This window comes from Mobula birostris, chromosome 24 (genome assembly GCF_030028105.1).
Source record: "Mobula birostris isolate sMobBir1 chromosome 24, sMobBir1.hap1, whole genome shotgun sequence".
NCBI lineage: Eukaryota > Metazoa > Chordata > Chondrichthyes > Myliobatiformes > Myliobatidae > Mobula > Mobula birostris.
Window position 1 is genome coordinate 54,091,037 of NC_092393.1, and position 21,566 is coordinate 54,112,602.

At 41.6% G+C, this 21,566-nt stretch overlaps 1 protein-coding gene across 1 annotated transcript in view; it reads right to left on the reverse strand.

Annotated features, from left to right (window-relative positions):
- cep131 (centrosomal protein 131) overlaps positions 1-19,692 on the reverse strand; it is a 149,693-nt gene extending 130,001 nt beyond the window's left edge. The window contains exons 1-2 of the mRNA XM_072242397.1: positions 19,432-19,692; positions 1,166-1,357 (exon numbers count right to left, since the gene is read on the reverse strand). Of these exons, the coding sequence (XP_072098498.1) occupies positions 1,166-1,333 (168 nt within the window). The 5' untranslated portion in view covers positions 1,334-1,357; positions 19,432-19,692. The remainder of the gene's footprint in view (positions 1-1,165; positions 1,358-19,431) is intronic.
- Between the last annotated feature and the right edge of the window lie 1,874 nt (positions 19,693-21,566).

A 21,566-nucleotide genomic window follows, 5' to 3' on the forward strand; every position in this document is an offset into this window, starting at 1 on the left:
AGAGGGTTCAAAGGAGCTTCACGAAAATGATTCTGGGATTGAAAGGCGTATCATATGAAGAGTGTCTCTGGGCCTGTGGTCACTGGAAATCAGAAGAATGAGATCACTGAAACCTATCAAATGTTGAAAGGTTTCAACAGAGTGGATGTAGGAGAGGATGTTTCCTATGGTGGGGGAGTCTAAGACCAGAGGACATAGCCTCAGACTTGAGGGGTGTCCTCTTAGAATGCAGAAGAGGAGGAATTTCTTTAGTCAGAGTGGTGAACTTGCAGAATCTGTTGCCACAGGCAACTGTGGATGGCAAATCAATGGGTATATTTAAGGCAGAGGTTGACAGAATCTTGATTAGTCAGGGCATGAAGGGATACAGGGAAAAGGCCTAATTCTGCTCGTATATTTTATAGTCTAACTCCCCCTCAACCATCAGTCTCTTGAATTAGATGTGATAAATTCACTCAACTTCACTTTCCCCATCAATGAGCTGTTTCCACAACCAACTGACTCACTGTCAGGCACTCGTCATGTCACATTCTCGATATTTAACACTTACTCATGTATTTATTATTATTTCTTTTTGTATTTGCACAGCTTGTATCTTCTGCACTCTGGTTTAACACCCTGGTTGGGCAGTCTTTCTATGACAGAACAGCTAAAAGTGTCTTTAAGTTTGACTGACTGAAAATAAATGACACTCCCTGAATGTGTGTGCATGCCAAAGGCTGGGAACAATCCTTCAGGAGTTCATGTTTCTAAATGCTCTGGAATGTATCCACTAGAAAGTACACAAGCTGAGCAAATGAGGGAACAGGAGTTATGTGCTCACTGGGTTACCTGAGCACAAATCATCATATTCATGCCTCAGTGTTTAAACTTTATTCAGTTCTGAGAAACTTATGTTATTTTTATTTTGAGATACAACACAACAGTAGGCCCTTACAATTCAATGAACATGTGCCACCTAATTATAATCGTGACCAATTAACTTACTAACCCAAGTGTCTTTGGGATGTGAGAGGAAGCCAGAGCACCAAGAAGAAACATATGCAGTCACAGGGAGAATATACAAACTCCTTACAAACTGCAGCGGGAAATGAACCCAGGTCACTGGTGCTGTAAAGCATTATGCTAACCTCAAAGCTACATTACAAATTCCATATACATTTACCAAAAGGTTTGCTTTGGACTTGTTTTCAGAGCTGACAGAGGTGGACCGCGCTAGCTGTTTAGCAGGTGAAGCACTGCTGGGGCGTTTGGTTATAGATAATTGAGAACCGGTCAAACTGAGATCAAATCCATCACATAGGAATGAAGAACTGCTTCGAGAAGAATTCATAATGAACACATATGAGAAAGCAACCTGGAATAAAATAAGAAAATAAGATATAAACATTTGCTTTCTGAATATAATAGTTTACTATTTTAAAATAATTAAACCTTTCTGTGGGTTTCATAACAAACAAGTTAACACTTGCAATCTCAAGCTCTGCCAATTTTTAGATAAAATAGTACCGTACAAAAGCTGCATTAATCCCACCAAACAACAGGAATTCTGCAGATGCTGGAAATTCAAGTCTGACGAAGGGTCTCGGCCTGAAACGTCGACTGCACCTCTTCCCAGAGATGCTGCCTGGCCTGCTGCGTTCACCAGCAACTTTTATGTGTGTTGCTTTAATCCCACCAAATATCTGTTATCTCTTTCAAAAAGCAAGGCAATTAGTCCTACAGTCAATTAATGTTTCATCAAATAAAACCATCAAAATATCTGCTTTGACCCTGAGTGAGCAATTGGTTACAGTGTGTACAAAAGAAAGCTGTTAGGAGTAGGATTAACATTTTAACATCACTAGCTGAAATCAGTTAACAAGATGGACAATGCATGAAACCTTGACACCACTTGCTGTAAACAAATTAGCTTGGAGATAAGGCTTGCCTCATGTGATACTATCCTGGAGTACAAACCCCATTTCCAGAAAAGTTGGGATATTTTCCAAAATGCAATAAAAACAAAAATCTGTGATATGTTAATTCACGTGAACCTTTAGTTAACTGACAAAAGTACAAAGAAAAGATTTTGTAAACATACACAGATTTAGAATTTGATGGCTCCAACACACTCAACAAAAGTTGGGACAGAGTTAAAATAAGATTGAAAAGTGCACAGAATATTCAAGTAACACCGGTTTGGAAGACTCCACATTAAGCAGGCTAATTGGTAGCAGGTGAGGTATCATGACAGGGTATAAAAGTAACGTCCATCAAAGGCTTAGTCTTTGCAAGCAAGGATGGGTTGTGGCTCACCCCTCTGTGCCAAAATTCGTGAGAGAATTGTTAGTCAGTTCAAAAGGAACATTTCTTAACGCAAGATTGCAGAGAATTTAGGTCTTTCAGCATCTACAGTATATAATATTGTGAAAAGATTCAGAGGATTCAGAGACATCTCACTGCCTAAAGGGCAAGGTCGGAAACCACTGTTGAATGCGCGTGATCTTCGAGCTCTCATGCTACTGTGGCAATTATAGCCATCTGGGCTCGGGAGTACTTCGGAAAACCATCGTCACTCAACAGTCCGTCACTGCATCCAGAAATGCAACTTGAAACTGTATTACACAAGGAGGAAGCCATACATCAACTCTATGCAGAAACGCCGGCAAGTTCTCTGGGCCCGAGCTCATCCCAGATGGACTGAAAGACTATGGAACCGTGTGCTGTGGTCAGATGAGTCCACGTTTCAGCTAGTTTTCGGAAAAAACTGGCATCAAGTTCTCCGTGCCAAAGATGAAAACGACCATCCAGATTATCAGCGAAAGGTGCAAAAGCCAGCATCTGTGATGGTATGGGAGTGCGTCAGTGCCCATGGCATGGGTGAGTTGCATGTATGTGAAGGTACCATTGACTGAGGCGTATATTAGAATTTGAGAGAGACATATGTTGCCATCAAGGCGATGTCTCTTCCCAGGACGTCCGTGCTTATTTCAGCAGGACAATGCCAGACCACATTCTGCACGGGCTACAACAGCGTGGCATTGTAGACACAGAGTGCACGTGCTTGACTGGCTTGCTGCCAGTCCAGATCTATCTCCTATTGAAAATGTATGGCGCATCATGAAGAGGAGATCACGGACTGTTGAGCAGCTGAAGTCTTATATCAAGCAAGAATGGACAAAATTTCCAATTACAAATCTACTACAATTAGTATCCTCAGTTCCAAAATGATTAAAATGTGTTATTAAAAGGAAAGGTGATGTAACACAATGGTAAACATGCCCCTGTCCCAACTTTTGTTGGGTGTGTTGCAGCCATAAAATTCTAAATTTGTGTATGATTACAAAATACAATTAAGTTGGTCAGTAAACCTATTGAAAATCTTTTCTTTGTACTTTTGTCAGTTAAATAAAGGTTCATGTGAATTAACATATCACAGATTTTTGTTTTCATTGCATTTTGGAAAATATCCCAACTTTTCTGGAAATGGGGTTTGTAGCTGTTTCACTCTTAAAAGTTTACCATTAACCAGGCCGAAGAAGAGCTACACTGTCAAAATCATTGCCCGTATGAATGTTAATTTGGTTAAGGCAATCAATGTCGATTTCAATCAATGCTACAGATATCCAAGCCAACATCAAATGTACTGTCCTTTCCATCCTGCGCACTAGATTTCTTTCTCAAATGGCTCCTCTTCTGTTTTCCCCTCCCCAGTTAAGGTTTTCTAAAACAGCTCCCTCGTGTTTGAGAAATAATCAAATAAAAAGGGACTTTGAAGCACATTTGTTGTATTAAAAGGAGAATATATTAAGGGTCGACTTTTGCTGAATCACCAGAGAGCATTCCTTGACGCGTTAACTAGTGATACCAGAGAAATAAATAATAAAAATTTCTTTGATGAAAAAGCAAAGAATCAAATCTATGCAACTAGTTATAAAAAATGAAAGCACATTATTGTACAGAGTGGGATAAAATGCTGCACTTTTCATAATGCTGCTTACATTGCAAATACATGCTGGTATTTATGTATTTATGCACATTTTACCCCATATCCATTCTTTAACCTCTAAATTTACTTTTATATCTCTTTATCATTATTGAATGTTGTTTCCTGTTGCATGTTGCACCCTGACCAGCACACCACAGCAAATTCCTAACTTATGTAAATAAATATAGCAAATAAATTGGTCCTTAATCCTCTTTGAGAAAAGGGATCCCAGGATGAACTGGAAACATATAAAACAGAGAATGCAAAGCAGGGTTAAAGGCTGATGGAAGACAAAAGGTAGTCTCTTCTCAAGAGGTAATGTTGCAGCTCTATGAAACCCTGGTCAGACCACACTTGGAACGTAGGGTTCAGTTCTGGTCGCTTCATTATAATAGGAAGGATGTGGAAGCTCCAGAGAGGGTGCAGAGATTTACCACGATGCTGCCTGGATTTGAGATTAGATTAGGTTCAACTTTATTGTCATTGTGTCGAGTACAGATACAAAGCCAATGAAATGCAGTTAGCATCTAACCCAAAATGCAAAGTATACTGTTATTTACAAAATAACTGCGAATAAAAAGTGGTACAGTACACAAATATAAAAGTACTGAGACAGTACAAAATGGGTGCAATACTGCTTAGCGCTGTGGTGTGAGGTTCAGCAGGGTCACAGCCTCAGGGAAGAAGCTCTTCCTGTGCCTGCTGGTGCGGGAGTGGAGGATCCTGTAGCGCCTACCGGATGGGAGGAGAGTAAAAAGTCCATGGTTAGGATGAGATGCATCCTTGATAATACTTTTCGCCCTGCCCAGGCAGCGTTTATGGTAGATGTTCTCAATGGTGGGCAATTGGGTGCCAATAATCCGCTGGGCAGTTTTCACCACACGCTGGAGTGCTTTGCAGTCCGATACAGGACAATTGCCATACAACACTGAGATGCAGTTGGTGAGTATGCTCTCAATGGTACAGCGGTAAAAGTCTGTCAGTATCCTGGGACAGAGGTAAGTTTCTTGATGCTCCGCAGGAAATAAAGGCACTGTTGCACCTTTCTGATCAGGATGGAGTTCAGGGACCAGGTGAGATCCTCGGAAATGTGGGCACCAAGGAATCTGAAGCTTGACACACGCTCCACTACAGCTCTGTTGATGTAGATGGGGACATGAGTGTGGCTCCTAGCATGCCTGAAGTCCACAATGATCTCCTTGGTCTTCTGGGTGTTATGGGCCAGGTTGTTGTCGGCACGCCACGCGGCCAGGTGCTGGACCTCGTCCCTGTAGGCTGTCTCATCATCCCCTCTGATCAGGCCAACCACCGTGGTGTCGTCTGCGAACTTGATTATGGAGTTAGAACCATGTACAGGAACGCAGTCATAGGTGAAAAGGGAGTACAGAAGAGGGCTCAGCACACAGCCTTCAGGCACGCTTGTGTTCAGGGTGAGAGTGGAGGAGGAGAGGTTGTCTAACTTAACTGATTAGGATCTGTTAGTCGGAAAGTCCAAGGTCCAATTGCAGAGGAATGAGCTGATACCGAGCTGGCGAAGTTTGGAGATCAGCTTGGAAGGGATCACATTATTGAATGCCGAACTAAAGTCAATGAACAGCATTCTGACGTAAGAGTTGGGGCTGTCCAGGTGGGTCAGGGCAGAGTGAAGTGCCGTGGAGATGGTGTCCTCTGTTGACCTGTTGGTGCGATAGGCAAATTGATGAGGGTCCAGGGTAGTGGGCAGACAGGATTTCAGATGTGATAGAACCAGTCTCTCAAAATACTTTGCAATGATGGGGGTGACTGCAACTGGACAGAAGTCATTCAGGCCTGTGGCAGTGGAATGCTTCGGCACTGGCACGATGGTGGTGATCTTGAAGCTTGTGGGAACAACTGCCTGGGCCAGGAACAGATTAAAAATGTCCATAAAGACCCCATTCAACTGCCCTGCACAGACTCTGAGCACACGGCCACATATTCCATCCAGACCAGCTGCCTTCCGTACATTCACCCTCAGAGTAGCGCAAACATCGGAGGTAGAAAGTGAGAGAGGCAGTTCACCAGGTGGAAGATCCGCTTTGAGGGTGACCTCCTTGTTCTCTCAGTCAAAGCGAACATAGAAGTAATTGAGCTCATCAGGGAGGGAAGCAGAGCTGGAAGGGGGCACGGTGCTAGGTGGTTTGAAGTCTGTAATGACCTGTATGCTGTGCCACATGTGCCGGGGGTCCGAGGAGTTGAAATGCTCCTCGATTCTCTGTTTGTGTATGTGTTTAGCCTGGGAGATTCCCCTCCTCAGGTTGGCCCTGGCTGAGCTGTCAGCCTCCTGGTCTCCAGACCTGAAGGCTGAATCTCTGGCTTTGAGCAGGAGGTGAACTTCTCTGTTCGTCCATGGTTTCTGATTGCGGAAAACTTTTATTTGTTTTTGTGATGTCACTCTATCTACACACTTGTTGATGTGCTCAAGGAGAGAGTTGGTATATAAATCAATGTTAACCTGAGGGTCTGTGGTGGCATGGGCAGCAAACGCGCTCCAGTCTGTGTGCTGGAATTGGTGCTGAAGAGCAGAGTCAGCACCCTCCAGCCAGATCTTAATAGTCTTCATTATGGTTTCACACGTTTAATGACCAGGCTATACTTGGGAAGCAGAAACAGTGAAAGACGGTTGGACTGTCCCAGGTGGGGGAGGGTAGTGGCTTTGTAAGCATCAGCCACATTTGTGTAGACACGATCTAAGGTTTTATTACCCCTCATGGTGCATGATACATTTTGGTACAATCTTGGAAGCACGGTCTGCAGCTTGCTAATAGCGGCACTGAGGTCCTTCATGGCTACTTTAGCGTTAGCATCCAGTGGAACATAAACTGCGACAGCAATGATGCATGTAAACTCTCGAGGTTGATAAAAAGGTCTGCACTTAACAATCTGGTATTATGAAGAAAGGTTGAGTGAGCTAAGGGTTTTCACTTTAGAGCAAAGGAGGATGAGAGGTGACTTGATAAATGGGTACAAAATTATAAGAGGCATAGACAGAGTGCATAGCCAGAGATTTTTTCCCCCCACAGGTCAAAAATGGCTAATACAAGGGGGTGTAATTTTAAGGTGATTGGAGAAAATTACAGGGGAGATCTTAGAGGCAAGTTCTTTATACAAGGAATGGTGGATGCATAGCACATCCTGCGAGGGGTGGTGTTAGGGGCATTTCAAAAAACTCTTGCTTAGGCACATGGATGACAGAAATATGGAAGGTTAAGCAGGAGACAATTAGATTGATATTACAGTAGGTTAAAAAGGCTGCACAACATCATAGGCCAAAGGACCTGTATTGTGCTGTAATGTTCTATCTATTGAGATGCAAGAGCAGTTGGCAACAGGAGCTGTGAGTATAGAGCAGAATAGAAAGTGCTGCCCAAATAACAAGATGTTGAGGACTGATGTAACATGGCAGAAAATAGATGAGTATTACTTTCCTTTTACTTGTCTTTAATTTATAATGCTGGTTTAAGGCAAACTTCCGGGAAAATATAACTTATTAAATCATTCACAGCAGAAAACCTATCAGTTAAAATGACGCTAAGGGAATAAAAAGTGATTTATTATTTGAAATTATTTAAAAATTGTACGCTCTCACTCAAAATGCGGGATAATTTTCCATCCCAGAAGGCCATTGAGATCAATCATCAACTTCAATCAAAACCAAGATCAAAAGGCTTTTCGATATTGGTAGTTAACACAAATGCTCTAGAGCCAGCGATCACTGATCAGGGTTCAATTCCCACCACGGTAGGCAAGAAGCTTGTACATTCTCCCCATGATTGCAAGGGTTTCCTGCAGCTGTTCCAGATACCTCCCACATCCCAAAGATGACGGGTTAGAGTTAGAGAGTTCTAGTCATGGTACTTTGGCACCGGAAGCATAGCAACACTTGTGGACTGCCCCAGGCACATTTTGGACTGTGTGGGTAGTTGGTGCAAAACAATTAATTTCTTGTATGTTTCAATATACATGTGAAAACAAAGGTAATCTAATTATCATCTATGCACAGCCACTCTTCTTCCCCATCTGAAAATTTCAGGACCGTTTTTATTAGATTGACCGGAAGCTCCAAGAAATAATGATTTACAAAGACAAGTCATTCTTGGACTAGCCACCTCAATGATAAAGGCACCTGCAGGCACCTGAGAGATGAGTCCAACAAAACTCACAACTTGGGGAGCAAGTGATACAGCAACTCATTATTAATTATGTCATGCAGATTGTCCAAACTATAGCCCAATCGTCAAAGGACCAATTCAACTGCAAGTCAGAAATGGAGTATAAATACATTTGGTTGGCAGGTGGGATAAGCATTGTCCCAAAAGGAGAGACTGAATAAGGATAGACCTACATTCAACAAGGGGTAGAATACAAGAGAATTTATGGGACAACTTGATAAAAACAACTATTAGGCCATAGCTGGAATAGTGTACATTTCTGGTAACCACATTGCAGGAAGGACAAAATTCACTTAGCGAGGATACGGAGGAGATTCATCACGATGCTGCATGGGATGGAGCATTTCAGTTATGGGAAGATACAAGAGGGATTGGATTTGGTTTCTTTGAAATGGAGAAGGGTGGGGGGAGGACAAGGAGCGACCTGGTGAAAAAGTACAAAGTCATGAGTTAGACAGTAGAGAAATTTTCTGCATAGCAGAGATATCTAAAAGTAGGCATAGATTTAGAGTGATAGGCAAAGAGGGTTACAGGCTATCTAAAGTACATTTTGTTTATCCAGCTGGTAGTTGGAAGCAGGAAAGCACTGCTTAAGTGGGTAATTAAAGCAGTGACTCTCACAACATTGAAAACATTTCAAGAAGAGTGCTTCAACTACTAATGCATAGAAGGCTATGGACCAAGTGTAGGTCTATATGAAGTTTATTCACTAATGTATCAAAGTACCTTGGAAATTCTTTCCATGCACATACAATTAGTTTTCTCAGGACTCATGTTTCCATCGGAAAGGTGTTATGCTCGTACTCAATTCTATCATGTTGCATTCAGTTTTTCCTTAATGGATTCCCTAATCTGAGATTACTAATTAACGTGTCATTATCTAAAATGGCTTGTTGCATCTTTCCACTTTAATCATAGCTCCACAAAAAAGTTTAATAAATTAAGACTCCTGATAAAGGATCTCATTCCAAAATAGTAATTGTTTATTCCTCTCCATAGATGCTGCCTGACCTGTTGCGTTCTTCCAGCATTTTGGATTTCCCGTATCTGCAGAATCTCCTGTGTTTATGTGTTGGTAAATAGGATCAGCACAGATCGGCACTTGATCCAGTAAGACGGTGGTGTGCTCAGATACAGCAGCCTCTCCAGGACCAACCAAAGGTCCTTTTGTCCTTTTTAAAACATTTTTTTACAATCGTAACATACTGCTGAACATTAAGAGCTTCAGGTCCTGCAGGTCTACCCCATCAGTGAGATGCTCGATAGTACAGGAGCTAGACTTGGAGTGGATTGTGTTGATGCCTGCTCCAGAGAGGCATTGGAGTCTGTGCTCAAAGGCTGTGTGCAGTCTAACAGCGAGGGATTGGCCTGGATGTTTTTCTTGTAATAGCAAAACCTTGCTAGACATTGATAATGTAAAATAGTGCAAACCCAGTTCTCTGGTTTACTGACGAGACCCCCAGTGGGGGAGCTGCACAGCTTTGGTTGTACTAAGGACGGGTCCTCATGCCGTGGGCTTGCCTGTTGCAGCAGTCCAGAAGGAGAGATGACAGAGGCGGTGTGGCACAGTGTCCATGCTGGGTTGGGGGATGGCCCCCTCCTATCAATGCTGCCCTCCAGTGTTCACTCAGAGGAAGACAAGCTGGATTGAGTGCTGGTATACAGTATGATCATCTGTGGGCTGCTGAGAACTGCTTCTTCTTGCCAACAACACCTATGCACCGTCAATTAACAGAACATCTCACTCAGGAACTTGGGCTATATATTTTTTTTTGTGTGACTACTGTTTACTGCTATCATTTATGTGCTATGTGTGCCGTGCTGTGTATGACTATAGGTACTGTGTTTATTTATTGCGCAATACAGCCCTTCCAGTCCTTTGAGCAAACCCACAACCTCATCATGGGACAATTTACAATGACCAATTAACCTACCCGGTACGGCTTTGGACTGTGGAAGGAAACCAGAGCACCCAAGGAAAACCCATGCGTTCCACTGGGAGGAAGTACAGAGACTCCTTAGAGAACTTTAACTCCAGACATCCCGAGCTGTAGTAGCATTGTGTTAGCCACTACGTTACCATGGCACCCACACAGGAATCTTGACCCCAGAGGAAAGCTGTTTCGTTTGGCTGTATTCACGTATGGCTGAATGATAATTAAACCTGAACTTGATCTGTAGTGATAAGTGAGCCAAAAAGCCCGAGCTGTATGACTCTATGACTGAGATGTCTGCATACTGCAGGAACAAGCGATATGGTGAAAGGACGTAGAGCAAACGATCAACCACAATTTAAGGAGCCTTCAGCTCCTTAAGTGCTGTATCAGGCACCAGGAAACATCTGAAGGCTTGCCAAATTCATGAATAATAAGTCAACAATATCAAATACAAGGTAATCCAAGTCAAAATTTATGACAGAAGTCAAAACACTTACCATTGTTCGTGTTTTTACTTCAGAAAATTTCACTCATTCTTTTCTGCTTAAAACGGCCCTAACAAAGGTTCTTGAAACACCACAAACTTTGACTAGAAATCTGAAGGCATCTTAAAATTTCTGCAGCTGTTGCTTAAATATACTGCAGAACAATTCAATTTTCAACTCTTTATTAGAGAACTTTACTCCATGTTTTGGTATTCTTCATATAAAAAGCCTTTTCAATGACCCTTTCAGGCCCAACTAATTTGGGCTACCTCAGGCCAGTCAGCATACTTAAAACAAAGGTATTGTTATTTTAGGCAATTTTGAGGATCACTGTTAGGTGGCTATAGTGTGGGTTCAAAAACGATGGTCCTTAAATCCAAAAGTAAAGCAGAATCCCAATAATCCGCTAGCAAACTATTCCAAAATTGTGATGGCTTGGCAACATTTCTTTACTGGCACTCTAATGAACATCACTCACTTGTTTCCTGCCCTTCCATGAAACTAACCAGGGTCTTGTTTCCTGAGCTGGCTTTAAATTTACATGGCTCACTGGTTAATTTACTACTCTGCTATGTAATATACAAAGAAAAGTGAACTGGGATATTGATACAAATAACAAATATTTGGTAAATATGCTAATTTAGCACCAAAGTCCCAAGCATACAGACTTAACAGCTTTATGGTAGACAAAGTGAGAAATGAGGACAAGTTTAGAATTCATGTTAATAATCCACTAAAGGGTATCAATGTTATTAAATTAGCAATCTTTTGTTATTAGTTAAATTCCACCCTAAACAATTCATCCAAGCCAATGAATAAAGTTCATTTGTCTTCTTTACTGTCACTAGGGTCACAAACATTCTCCAGCAAAGCAATCCCTAAAAGAGGGCTGTTACATCAGCAGCGGCACACGAAATTGCTATTTGTGTCAAATATAATACAATAAGCTATTTGAAATGCCTACTAGTGCAATGGGTTTAACTGTTCCAAAAGGATTAAGTAGGAAATTAGAAGCATCAAAGAGAAATGTAGCTTTGATTTAGAAAACAAAATAAGAATTTATTCTACATTCTTATCAAAGAATCAAAATAGTACCTGGCATCAAAGATTGTATGAACTATATTCAAAAAATATTAAAATGTTGCCAAAAACTACAGTTTTTTATCTGGAAAATGGCAGAAAGCATATTGAACAGAGACATGGATTAGCTTCCTCCACCCCCACCTGCTACAACTCCCCCCCCCCAAACTGCATAAAGTGAACAGAAGGAACTATCAAAAATAGCATTATCACTGGTCCACAGAATAAAAAGTGCGGCTATGTGAGAGCATGCGTAACCTATCAAGAATATGTGCACACAATTATTGAATCTTCCTCCACTATCATTTCAGGAAGTGCATTTTCAACCATGATAATTTTTTGTATTAAAAGAAAACATTTCCACATGGCAGCTTAAACCTTTTGCTGATCATTATATATGCTCTGGGTCATCAACCCTGCTGCCACTGGGCTACAGATTCACCTCATTACTCTGCCAAATTCATACCATTGAGTTAATAGATTCTCTTTTAAACATTCTACTTTAAGAACTTCATCTTATCTAGTCTTTGCGCAAATTGAAATCTCTCATTCTTGGTACAATTCATTTAAATTTCTTCTGTGTTATTTCCTAAAACCTAACAATTCCTAAACAGGAGTATTCTGAAATGAGTACGTTAAGTTCTAGCCACAATTTGCAAAGCTTTAAACACAGTTTTGTTTTTGCACTAGATTAACAAAGCCAAAACTTAATTTTTAAATGGTCTTCTCAATCTGTCTTGCCTTCTTCAAAAACATGTGGACTAAACTCCAACAATCTAACGAGGGGCATAGCTAGAATAGTCAGAATCATCTTCTCAGGGCAGGGGAGTCTAGAATGTAAGGGCATAGGTTTAAGAGAGGAGAGAACTGTAAATAAGATCTGAAGAGTATTTTTCCCCACACACAGGAAGTGATGAATACTTTGAAGAGCTGCCAGAGAGGTAGTAAAAAAAACATTTAGGCTGCTATTTAGAAAGACCATAAGACCATAAGACAAAGGAGCAGAAGTAGGCCATTCGGCCCATCGAGTCTGCTCCGCCATTTTATCATGAGCTGATCCATCTTACCCTATTTAGTCCCACTGCCCCGCCTTCTCACCATAACCTTTGATGCCCTGGCTACTCAGATACCTATCAATCTCTGCCTTAAAGACACCCAATGACTTGGCTTCCACTGCTGCCTGTGGCAACAAATTCCATAGATTCACCACCCTCTGACTAAAAAAATTTTTTCGCATTTCTGTTCTGAAAGGGCGCCCTTCAATCCTGAAGTCATGCCCTCTCGTACTGGACTCCCCTATCATGGGAAACAACTTTGCCACATCCACTCTGTCCATGCCTTTTAACATTCGAAATGTTTCTATGAGGTCTCCCTTCATTCTTCTAAACTCCAAGGAATACAGTCCAAGAGCGGACAAACGTTCCTCATATATTAACCCTCTCATTCCTGGAATCATTCTAGTGAATCTTCTCTGTACCCTCTCCAACGTCAGCACATCCTTTCTTAAATAAGGAGACCAAAACTGCCCACAGTACTCCAAGTGAAGTCTCACCAGCACCTTATAGAGCCTCAACATCACATCCCTGCTCCTATACTCTATTCCTCTAGAAATGAATGCCAACATTGCATTCGCCTTCTTCACTACTGACTCAACCTGGAGGTTAACTTTAAGGGAATCCTGTATAAGGACTCCCAAGTCCCGTTGCATCTCAGAACTTTGAATTCTTTCCCCATTTAAATAATAGTCTGCCCGTTTATTTTTTCTGCCAAAGTGCATAACCATACACTTTCCAACATTGTACTTCATTTGCCACTTCTCTGCCCATTCTTCCAATCTATCCAAGTCTCTCTGCAGACTCTCCGTTTCCTCAGTACTACCGGCCCCTCCACCTATCTTCGTATCGTCAGCAAACTTAGCCACAAAGCCATAATACAAATCGTTGATGTACAATGTAAAAAGAAGCGGCCCCAACACGGACCCCTGTGGAACACCACTGGTAACCGGCAGCCAACCAGAATAGGATCCCTTTATTCCCACTCTCTGTTTCCTGCCGATCAGCCAATGCTCTATCCACGTACGTAACTTTCCTGTAATTCCATGGGCTCTTATCTTGTTAAGCAGCCTCATGTGTGGCACCTTGTCAAAGGCCTTCTAAAAATCCAAATATACAACATCCACTACATCTCCCCTGTCTAGCCTACTGGTAATTTCCTCAAAAAATTGTAATAGGTTTGTCAGGCAGGATTTTCCTTTAAGGAATCCATGCTGAGTTCTGCCTATCTTGTGATATGCCTCCAGGTACTCTGTACCTCATCCTTGACAATCGACTCCAACAACTTCCCAACCACCGACATCAAGCTAACAGGCCTATAATTTCCTTTTTGTTTCCTTGCCCCCTTCTTAAATAGCGGAGTGACATTTGCAATCTTCCAGTCCTCCGGTACGATGCCAGAATCTATTGACTTTTGAAAGATCATCGCTAATGCCTCCGCAATCTCCACAGCTACTTCCTTCAGAACACGAGGGTGCATTCCATCTGGTCCAGGAGATTTATCGACCTTTAGCCTATTCAGTTTCCTGAGTACTTTCTCTGTCGTAATTGTGACTGCGCACACTTCTCTTCCCTGCCACCCTTGAGTGTCTGGTATCCTGCTGTCTTCCTCAGTGAAGACTGATGCAAAATATTTGTTCAGTTCCTCTGCCAGGAATAGAATAGAGAGATATGAATTTAATTGCTGGTAAATGGGATTACATAGATAGGCATTACAGTCAGCATTGGTATGTTGGGCTGTATGTTTGTATGATACTGTGAAACGAATGCACAGGTTACAAAATAACACATCTCTACCATTATTTCCAAGTGGACTATTAACCTACTTAAAATGAAGTCAGTTAATAGCCTCCTTGGAAAACCAGAAGGAAATTCAATTTAATTTTTAGACATTTATTTGCCAGGATCTCATTACATTCTACAAAACTTCTTGATGCTAAAAGCATTGTTCAATGTAGACAATAACTCCAGCAAAAAAGAACATACTAAAACCTGCTGGAAGCTGCTTAAGATCATGGCAAGTTAAAAAGACTGCTCTACAAGAAAAAAAATTTGGAAAAAGTTCATATGTCAGTCTTGGTTCAATTATAACATCTTGTCACTATGTTATTAGATTACAGGTTACATAAGAATAGGAGCAGGAGTAGGCCAACCGGCCCATCGAGCCTGCCCTGACATTTAATAAGATCACAGCTGATCTGTCCATAAACTGAGCTCCATCTACCTGTCTTTTCCCCATAACTCTTAGTTCCCTTACTATGTAAAATCCTATCTAACTGTATCTTAAATACATTTAGTGAAGGTTCAAGTCCCATTCCATGATTCAGGGACATAAATGTGAGCCAACATTACCAGTATACTTACAAGTATTGCATCACTACATCAGATAACGTTTGCATAGAACTTCTACTGAAAATCCAAACTGTACATGCAGGTGGAAGTAGTATTCATGGAAGGATAAAGCAGCTTGGTAATATTAAGATTTATCAAATAATAGTAGTGCAATCACTCAAGTCGAGTATGATGTTCTAAGGGGCTGTCTATTGGTGAATCCTCAGGTGGCTATAGAGACTGATCCAGGATTCACCAAAGCAAACAAATTAATCATTTATCTCACCCCTGGTTGTAGGACGCCGGATCCAAATCGCTTGCAATTTTGACAATAACATGCACTTAACACAGTAAGACATCCCAGGGTGATTTGCAAGAACATTATCATAGTTCACCAGTAATGATATGAAAGATTTAATTTAGACCCTTCGTCAGTAACATCCAAAATTCTAACTTTGCTATATTTTTAAAAAAGCAAATTTATTTACACCATGCTCTATTTTAATACTGTATTTCTGAGATATTTTTGATTTGTTTTTAGTTTCTAAAATCTGGCCACTTTTGGGGCACAGTGTGTCATCTTGTCTCTTTACAGATGTTGCCTCTGCCAATCAAGAGTCTCAAAAGAAAAGCTGCTGAGTCACAGGCTTAAAACTTTGCTATTACCACCTGCGAAGGATCTTTGTATTGGCTGTTTGAGATAATTGAACAAAGTTTTTCATTTCAATGGGGTTAATATCTTGCTCAATGCTGAAAATTTAATGGACAGCCCATTAATGGCAATACAGCAACCACTCATCCCAATGGACTCATGCCTACACATCCTTCTGAAATAATATAAAATTTTATAAACTTACGTTTTTCCAAAGCAAGTAAGGGTTTAGATACCATGAATGCTTTTGTCATTCTTAGAGGAAAGCCGGGCAAGAGGAGGTAAAAAGTAAAAGTAAATAAAGTTGTAAAGAAGTAAATGACTTATTTATAAATTGCTTTGTCTAACTCAGGACATCCCAATGTAATGCTAAGTAAAGTTTTTCTTGCAATAAACCATAAGACATAGGAGCAGAATTACGCCATTTGCCCCATCAAGTCTGCTCCACCATTCCATCATGGCTAATTTATTATCTCTCTCAACCCCATTCTCCTGCCTTCTCCCCATAACCTTTGACACCCTTACTAATCAAGAACCATCAACCTCTGCTTTAAATATACCCAATGACTTAGCCTCCACAAAAACCTATGGTAATGAATTCCATAGATCCCCCACCCTCTGGCTATAAAAAATCCTCTTCATCTGTTTTAAATAGACATCCTTCTATTCTGAAGCTGTGGACTCTGGTCCTAGAGTCCCCCATTACAGGAAACATCCACTCTACCTAGGCCTTTCAATATTCGATAGGTTTCAATGGTATTCACTCACTTCATTCTTCTACACTCCAACATGTACAAGCCCAAAGCCACTAAATGCTCAGTATACATTTTATTCCCAGGATCATTCTTCTGAACCTCCTCTGTCATCACCGTTATGTATGCCAGTTTGATGCTGCTTTAGGACACTTAACTAACCCCTGCAACATATTTTCATGCAAATTTCAAAGGCTATTAGCTTTCATGTAAATTATAAATTCAGTTTATTTCAGTAGTTATTTGAGGATAATACCTTCAAGAAAATTGCAATAGAATTTTTAAAAAATTCCGGAAATACTCACTATGTCTAACAGTGGAGAGAGAGGCTGTTAATGTTTTGGTACAGGACACTTCATCAGATTTCTCTCTTCAAGGCTGCAAATTGACCTGCTAAATTATTCCAGTATATTCTGTTATTTTTCACTGAGATTTTCAGCATCTACAGTTGTTTGCTTTCCAGTTCAGTAACACACACATTAGGTTTTTTAAAGCTTCCTTCAACTTGTAATGAATCACAGTAAAGTTCACTTCATGACAGGTGGATGGGTATAAACATTCAGCAAGATTCAAGACTAGTTAATGACACTTCCAGTACACAATTGTAAAGGAAATCAACATATCTGTTACTCTGAATTCAATGCAGCACAAAAAAATCAGATGAAGAACACAATGATAAAAATAAATAAACAATATAAACAATAAATATGACTACTTGAGATAGTGAAGATATATATATATATATAAAAACGCAAACAACAGGAATTCTGCAGATGCTGGAGATTTAAGCGACACACATCAAAGTTGCTGGTGAACGCAGCAGGACAGGCAGCATCTCTAGGAAGAGGTACAGTCGACGTTTCAGGCCGAGACCCTTCGTCAGGACTAACTGAAGGAAGAGATAGTAAGAGAATTCTTACTAACTCTTCCTTCAGTTAGTCCTGACGAAGGGTCTTGGCCTGAAACGTCGACTGTACCTCTTCCTAGAGATGCTGCCTGGCCTGCTGCGTTCACCAGCAACTTTGATGCGTGATCCTGGAGATATATATATCTTGCATGTCCATAGAGTGACAATAGGCTTGGAAGTGTCCTTGTTTTCTAGGTGACTTTGAGAGGAAATGATAAAGTAGTTGGGGGGGGAAGAAGTGTGGTGAGGCATTAGTGGGTGGCGGTGTTGATCAGCCTTACTGCTTGTGAAAAGTAACCATTTTTGAGTCTGATGGCCCTGACATAGATGCTACATACTGATAAACAGTTCATGGACAGGGTGGGTGGAATTCTTCATGATGTAATTGGCCTTTTTCTGCCACCTTTCTGTATACATGTCATTGATGGCAGGTAGACTATTGCCGATGATGCATTGGGCAGTTTCGACTACCCATGCAAAGCCCTCCAGTCAGCCGCACTGCAGTTTCCATACTATGCAGTGATGCAGTATGTTTGGATACTCTCTACTGTACATCATAGAAGGTGAATGTTGAAGTGTATAATCCAACTGTCTTCAGCTTCCTCAAAAAGTAGAGGCGTTGGTGAGTTTCCTTGACTGTGTAGGATGTGTTCTGGGACCATGAGAGGTTGTGCAAGATGTGCACTCCCAGAAGTTTGAAACTGCTGACAGTTTCCATTGTTGTGCCACTGATATAAGAGGTGGGGGGGGGGGGGGGAACGCGAGTTCTCCGAAAGTCAATAACCATCTCCTTTGTCTTATCACTGACGAAAAGGTTATCTTCCTGGCACAAGGCCTTGAGCTCTTCCACCTCCTTCCGGTAGGCCATCTCATCATTGCTGATGATAAGCCATACCACCAATATCATCAGCAACTTGACAATGAGGTTTGGCCATACAGTTGTGTGGGAGCAGAGTGCGCAGCAGTGGGCTTAGCACACAGCCTTGGGTGTACCCATGTTCAGGATGATGGGGAATAAGGATTGGCGCTGACTATCTGAGGTATATTGGTTAGGAAGTCCAACACCCAATTGCACAGTGATGTATTTAGTGGTTTCATTACCAAGGTCTGTAGGACAATGCTGAACTGAAATCCCAAACAGCATTCCGACACAAGTGTCCTTGTTTTCTAGGTGTGCCAGGGCCAAGTGCATGACAGATGCTTGGCATCTGTTGCAGAGCAGTTCTGTCAGTAAGCATATTGGTGAGTGAGCAACAGTCCACATTTTATTTCACCTGCATCAGATTCTAATGAATATTCCAAGTGTTTCGGTTAAGCAAAAATTTATCCTGAGATGAATTATATTGACTGCAATCCATCAGATCTGTGACTTAAGTACAAATTTGAACACTGATAATAGCAGGAGAGCAATTGAACAAGAAAAGCTAACATTCCCTGAAGGTCGGCACTTTATTCTGCAGTTCTCTGTAACTGCTGCGCTTCATTATGCTTTCTGTTGTTTTCCCTAGATTACCTCATTAAGTCAAACGTCTATTCATACAAGTCGGTATGAATAAGACAAGTTTTTCCACCATACTTCGGCGCATGTCACAATAATAAACCAATTCCAATTGCACGGTATGATCGATATGATTTTACATGTAAGAGTTTCTTACAAACATTATTTGAAATAACTTGCGATGTAAATGCGTATCAAAAAGACAGTTTCATTTTACAAAAGAGGATTAATACTTTGCAAGCTCAACTTCCACAGATCATCCACATAAAACTCAACCCAAACAAAATCACCTTACAAACGTGAACTAACGCATAATTTTCTTGACTTGAGTCGAGGGTTACCATAGGCAACGCTGGCAACATCCACAAGCATGCTTCACCATTCAGTCCCTTCCCGCTACAGAGAATTAACCATGAACGTTTTATTGATTAAAAACACACTTGGGTTGGAGCGATCGGGCATGACAGAGATCCCACCTGACCCCAGCAGCTTCAGCAAGATTAGGTTGTTAAAGATGTAGTCGATGCATAGTACTTTTTTTGTTGTTTACTAACTGTTAGGTTTTGTCCCATCTTACCAGCCTTGCAGATTGTGCAGAGTCTTCATGTAACAGCCGAAAGCTCAAAGTAACCAGCCCGGGGCCTCTCTGATATGTCAAAACAATTTTCAAAGCCTCTGGCTTAAGATAAGCTTAATAATAATCTGCACAAAGGAACGATACAATGCCACAAAGCCTCCTTCCCGCACCCAACACCGACGCCCACACTCCGTACGAAACGGACTCCGAGGCCTCCTGAGTCATCTCAGGCCCGGGACACTTAGCAACCGAGTCATCATGCAACCAAACCTCACCTCACCTCAGCGGCTTCTCTCAACGCCGATTCGCGCTCGGCCGAGCAGTGGCCCCGCCCGCGACGGCTGATTGGCCAAGACCGACATCAATCTCGCCCCTGTCTTGTTTCCGTCATCAGGGTCGGTTGAGGCGGGCGCCCACAAAGGGGAGTCTTTGCCGCTCTGCCTGGGTAAGTTAGTTGTTCGAAAGGGTGAGGGGGCTGTTTCTCGACTCAGTCCAAGTGCACGGCCACCTCTGAAATTGTTGGTGTGAAAAAAAAATGCGACTCTATCCCACTCTATCACATGCAAAGCCTCCTCACTGCCAAAAGAATCAGAATCAAGTTTAATATCACCGCCATATGTCAATAGCCAATCAATAGTTCCATTTAATATCAGAGAACCTGAAATTCTTGCTCTTTGCAGACATCCACTAAAGCAGAAGGGTACCAGAAAGAATCGTCAGAACCCCAAGACTCCCCACCCACGTACAAACAGCAGCAAACATCAACCCTCACCCTCCCTTTTCTCCACTGACTACAGGCACCCACCACCCACCGAGCGAGAAATAGCAAAGCCCCCCAGGAAAGACCATGATCTGCATGCAGTACAACAATCGCCCACCCGACAACTCGGCATATCTCTCTCCCTCTCCCTTTCTCTCAAAAAGGTGTCACGCACCAAACGGGGAGACTAACAAAACAAAACAAAAACTCGCTGATTACGATGTTAAAAGTCGGCCGCGTTGCTTCTCTCCTCTCCCGAGTTCGCTGATTCGAGAATCAGCGGCAAACTCTTCCCCCACCATCGAAAGAAAGAGAGTAGCAATTCCCCAATTACAGAGACTTCCAGCGGTGATCCGCTGTCGTGAAATCTGAATTATAGTATTAAGTAGTTAAATTAAAAAAGCAATGCAAAAACAGAAATAAAAACTAGTGAGGTAGTGTTCATGGTTTCGGTGGAAGCAGCATCCATTATCAAGGCCACGCTCTCATCTTGCTGCTGCCATTGGGAAGGAGGTACTGGAGCCTTAGGTCCCACACTACCAGGTTCAGGAAGAGTTATTACCCTTCTACCCCTAGGCTCCTGAACCAGAGTGGATGACTTCACTCACTTACAGCACTGAAATGATCACTGAACACAACCTATGGACTCACTTTAAAGGACTCTACAATTATACTTTATTGTCGCCAAACAATTGATACTAGAACGTACAATCATCATAGCAATATTTGATTCTGTGCTTCCTGCTCCCTGGATTACAAATCGATAGTAAATATTAAAAATTTAAATTATAAATCATAAATAGAAAATAGAAAAATGGAAAGTAAGGTAGTGCAAAGAAACCGAGATGCAGGTCCAGATATTTGGAGGGTATGGCCCAGATTTGGGTCAGGATCTCAGTATTAATTAATGGTCTCAGTATTAATTAATTAATTAATTTAATTCACAGTTTGTATTCTTCTTGCACATTGGTTGCTTGAGAGACTTTTTGTGTCGTTTTCATTGATTCTATTGTATTTCTTTGCTCTACTGTGTAGACCTGCAAGAAAATGAATCTCAAGGTGACACATACTGTACACATATTGATAACAAATTTACTTTGGACTTTGTTAAACTGCGGTGGGGATTAAGTAGGCAGGTCTCAGAGATTTTTAGCTACACGGTTAATCTGGATGAACAAGAGAGTGAGAGATGCTGTAGAGATCTGCAGATATGTGGAGACACTGCAGATGTCTGGAATCTGGAGCTACAAACAAAATGCTGGAAGAACTCAGTGGGTTGAGCAGTGAGGAGGGGGGATGGACCATGGAAGTTACCAGTCAGTCCAGGGTCATTTCTCTCCGTAGAAACTATTCTGAAATGATGAAATGCAGTCAG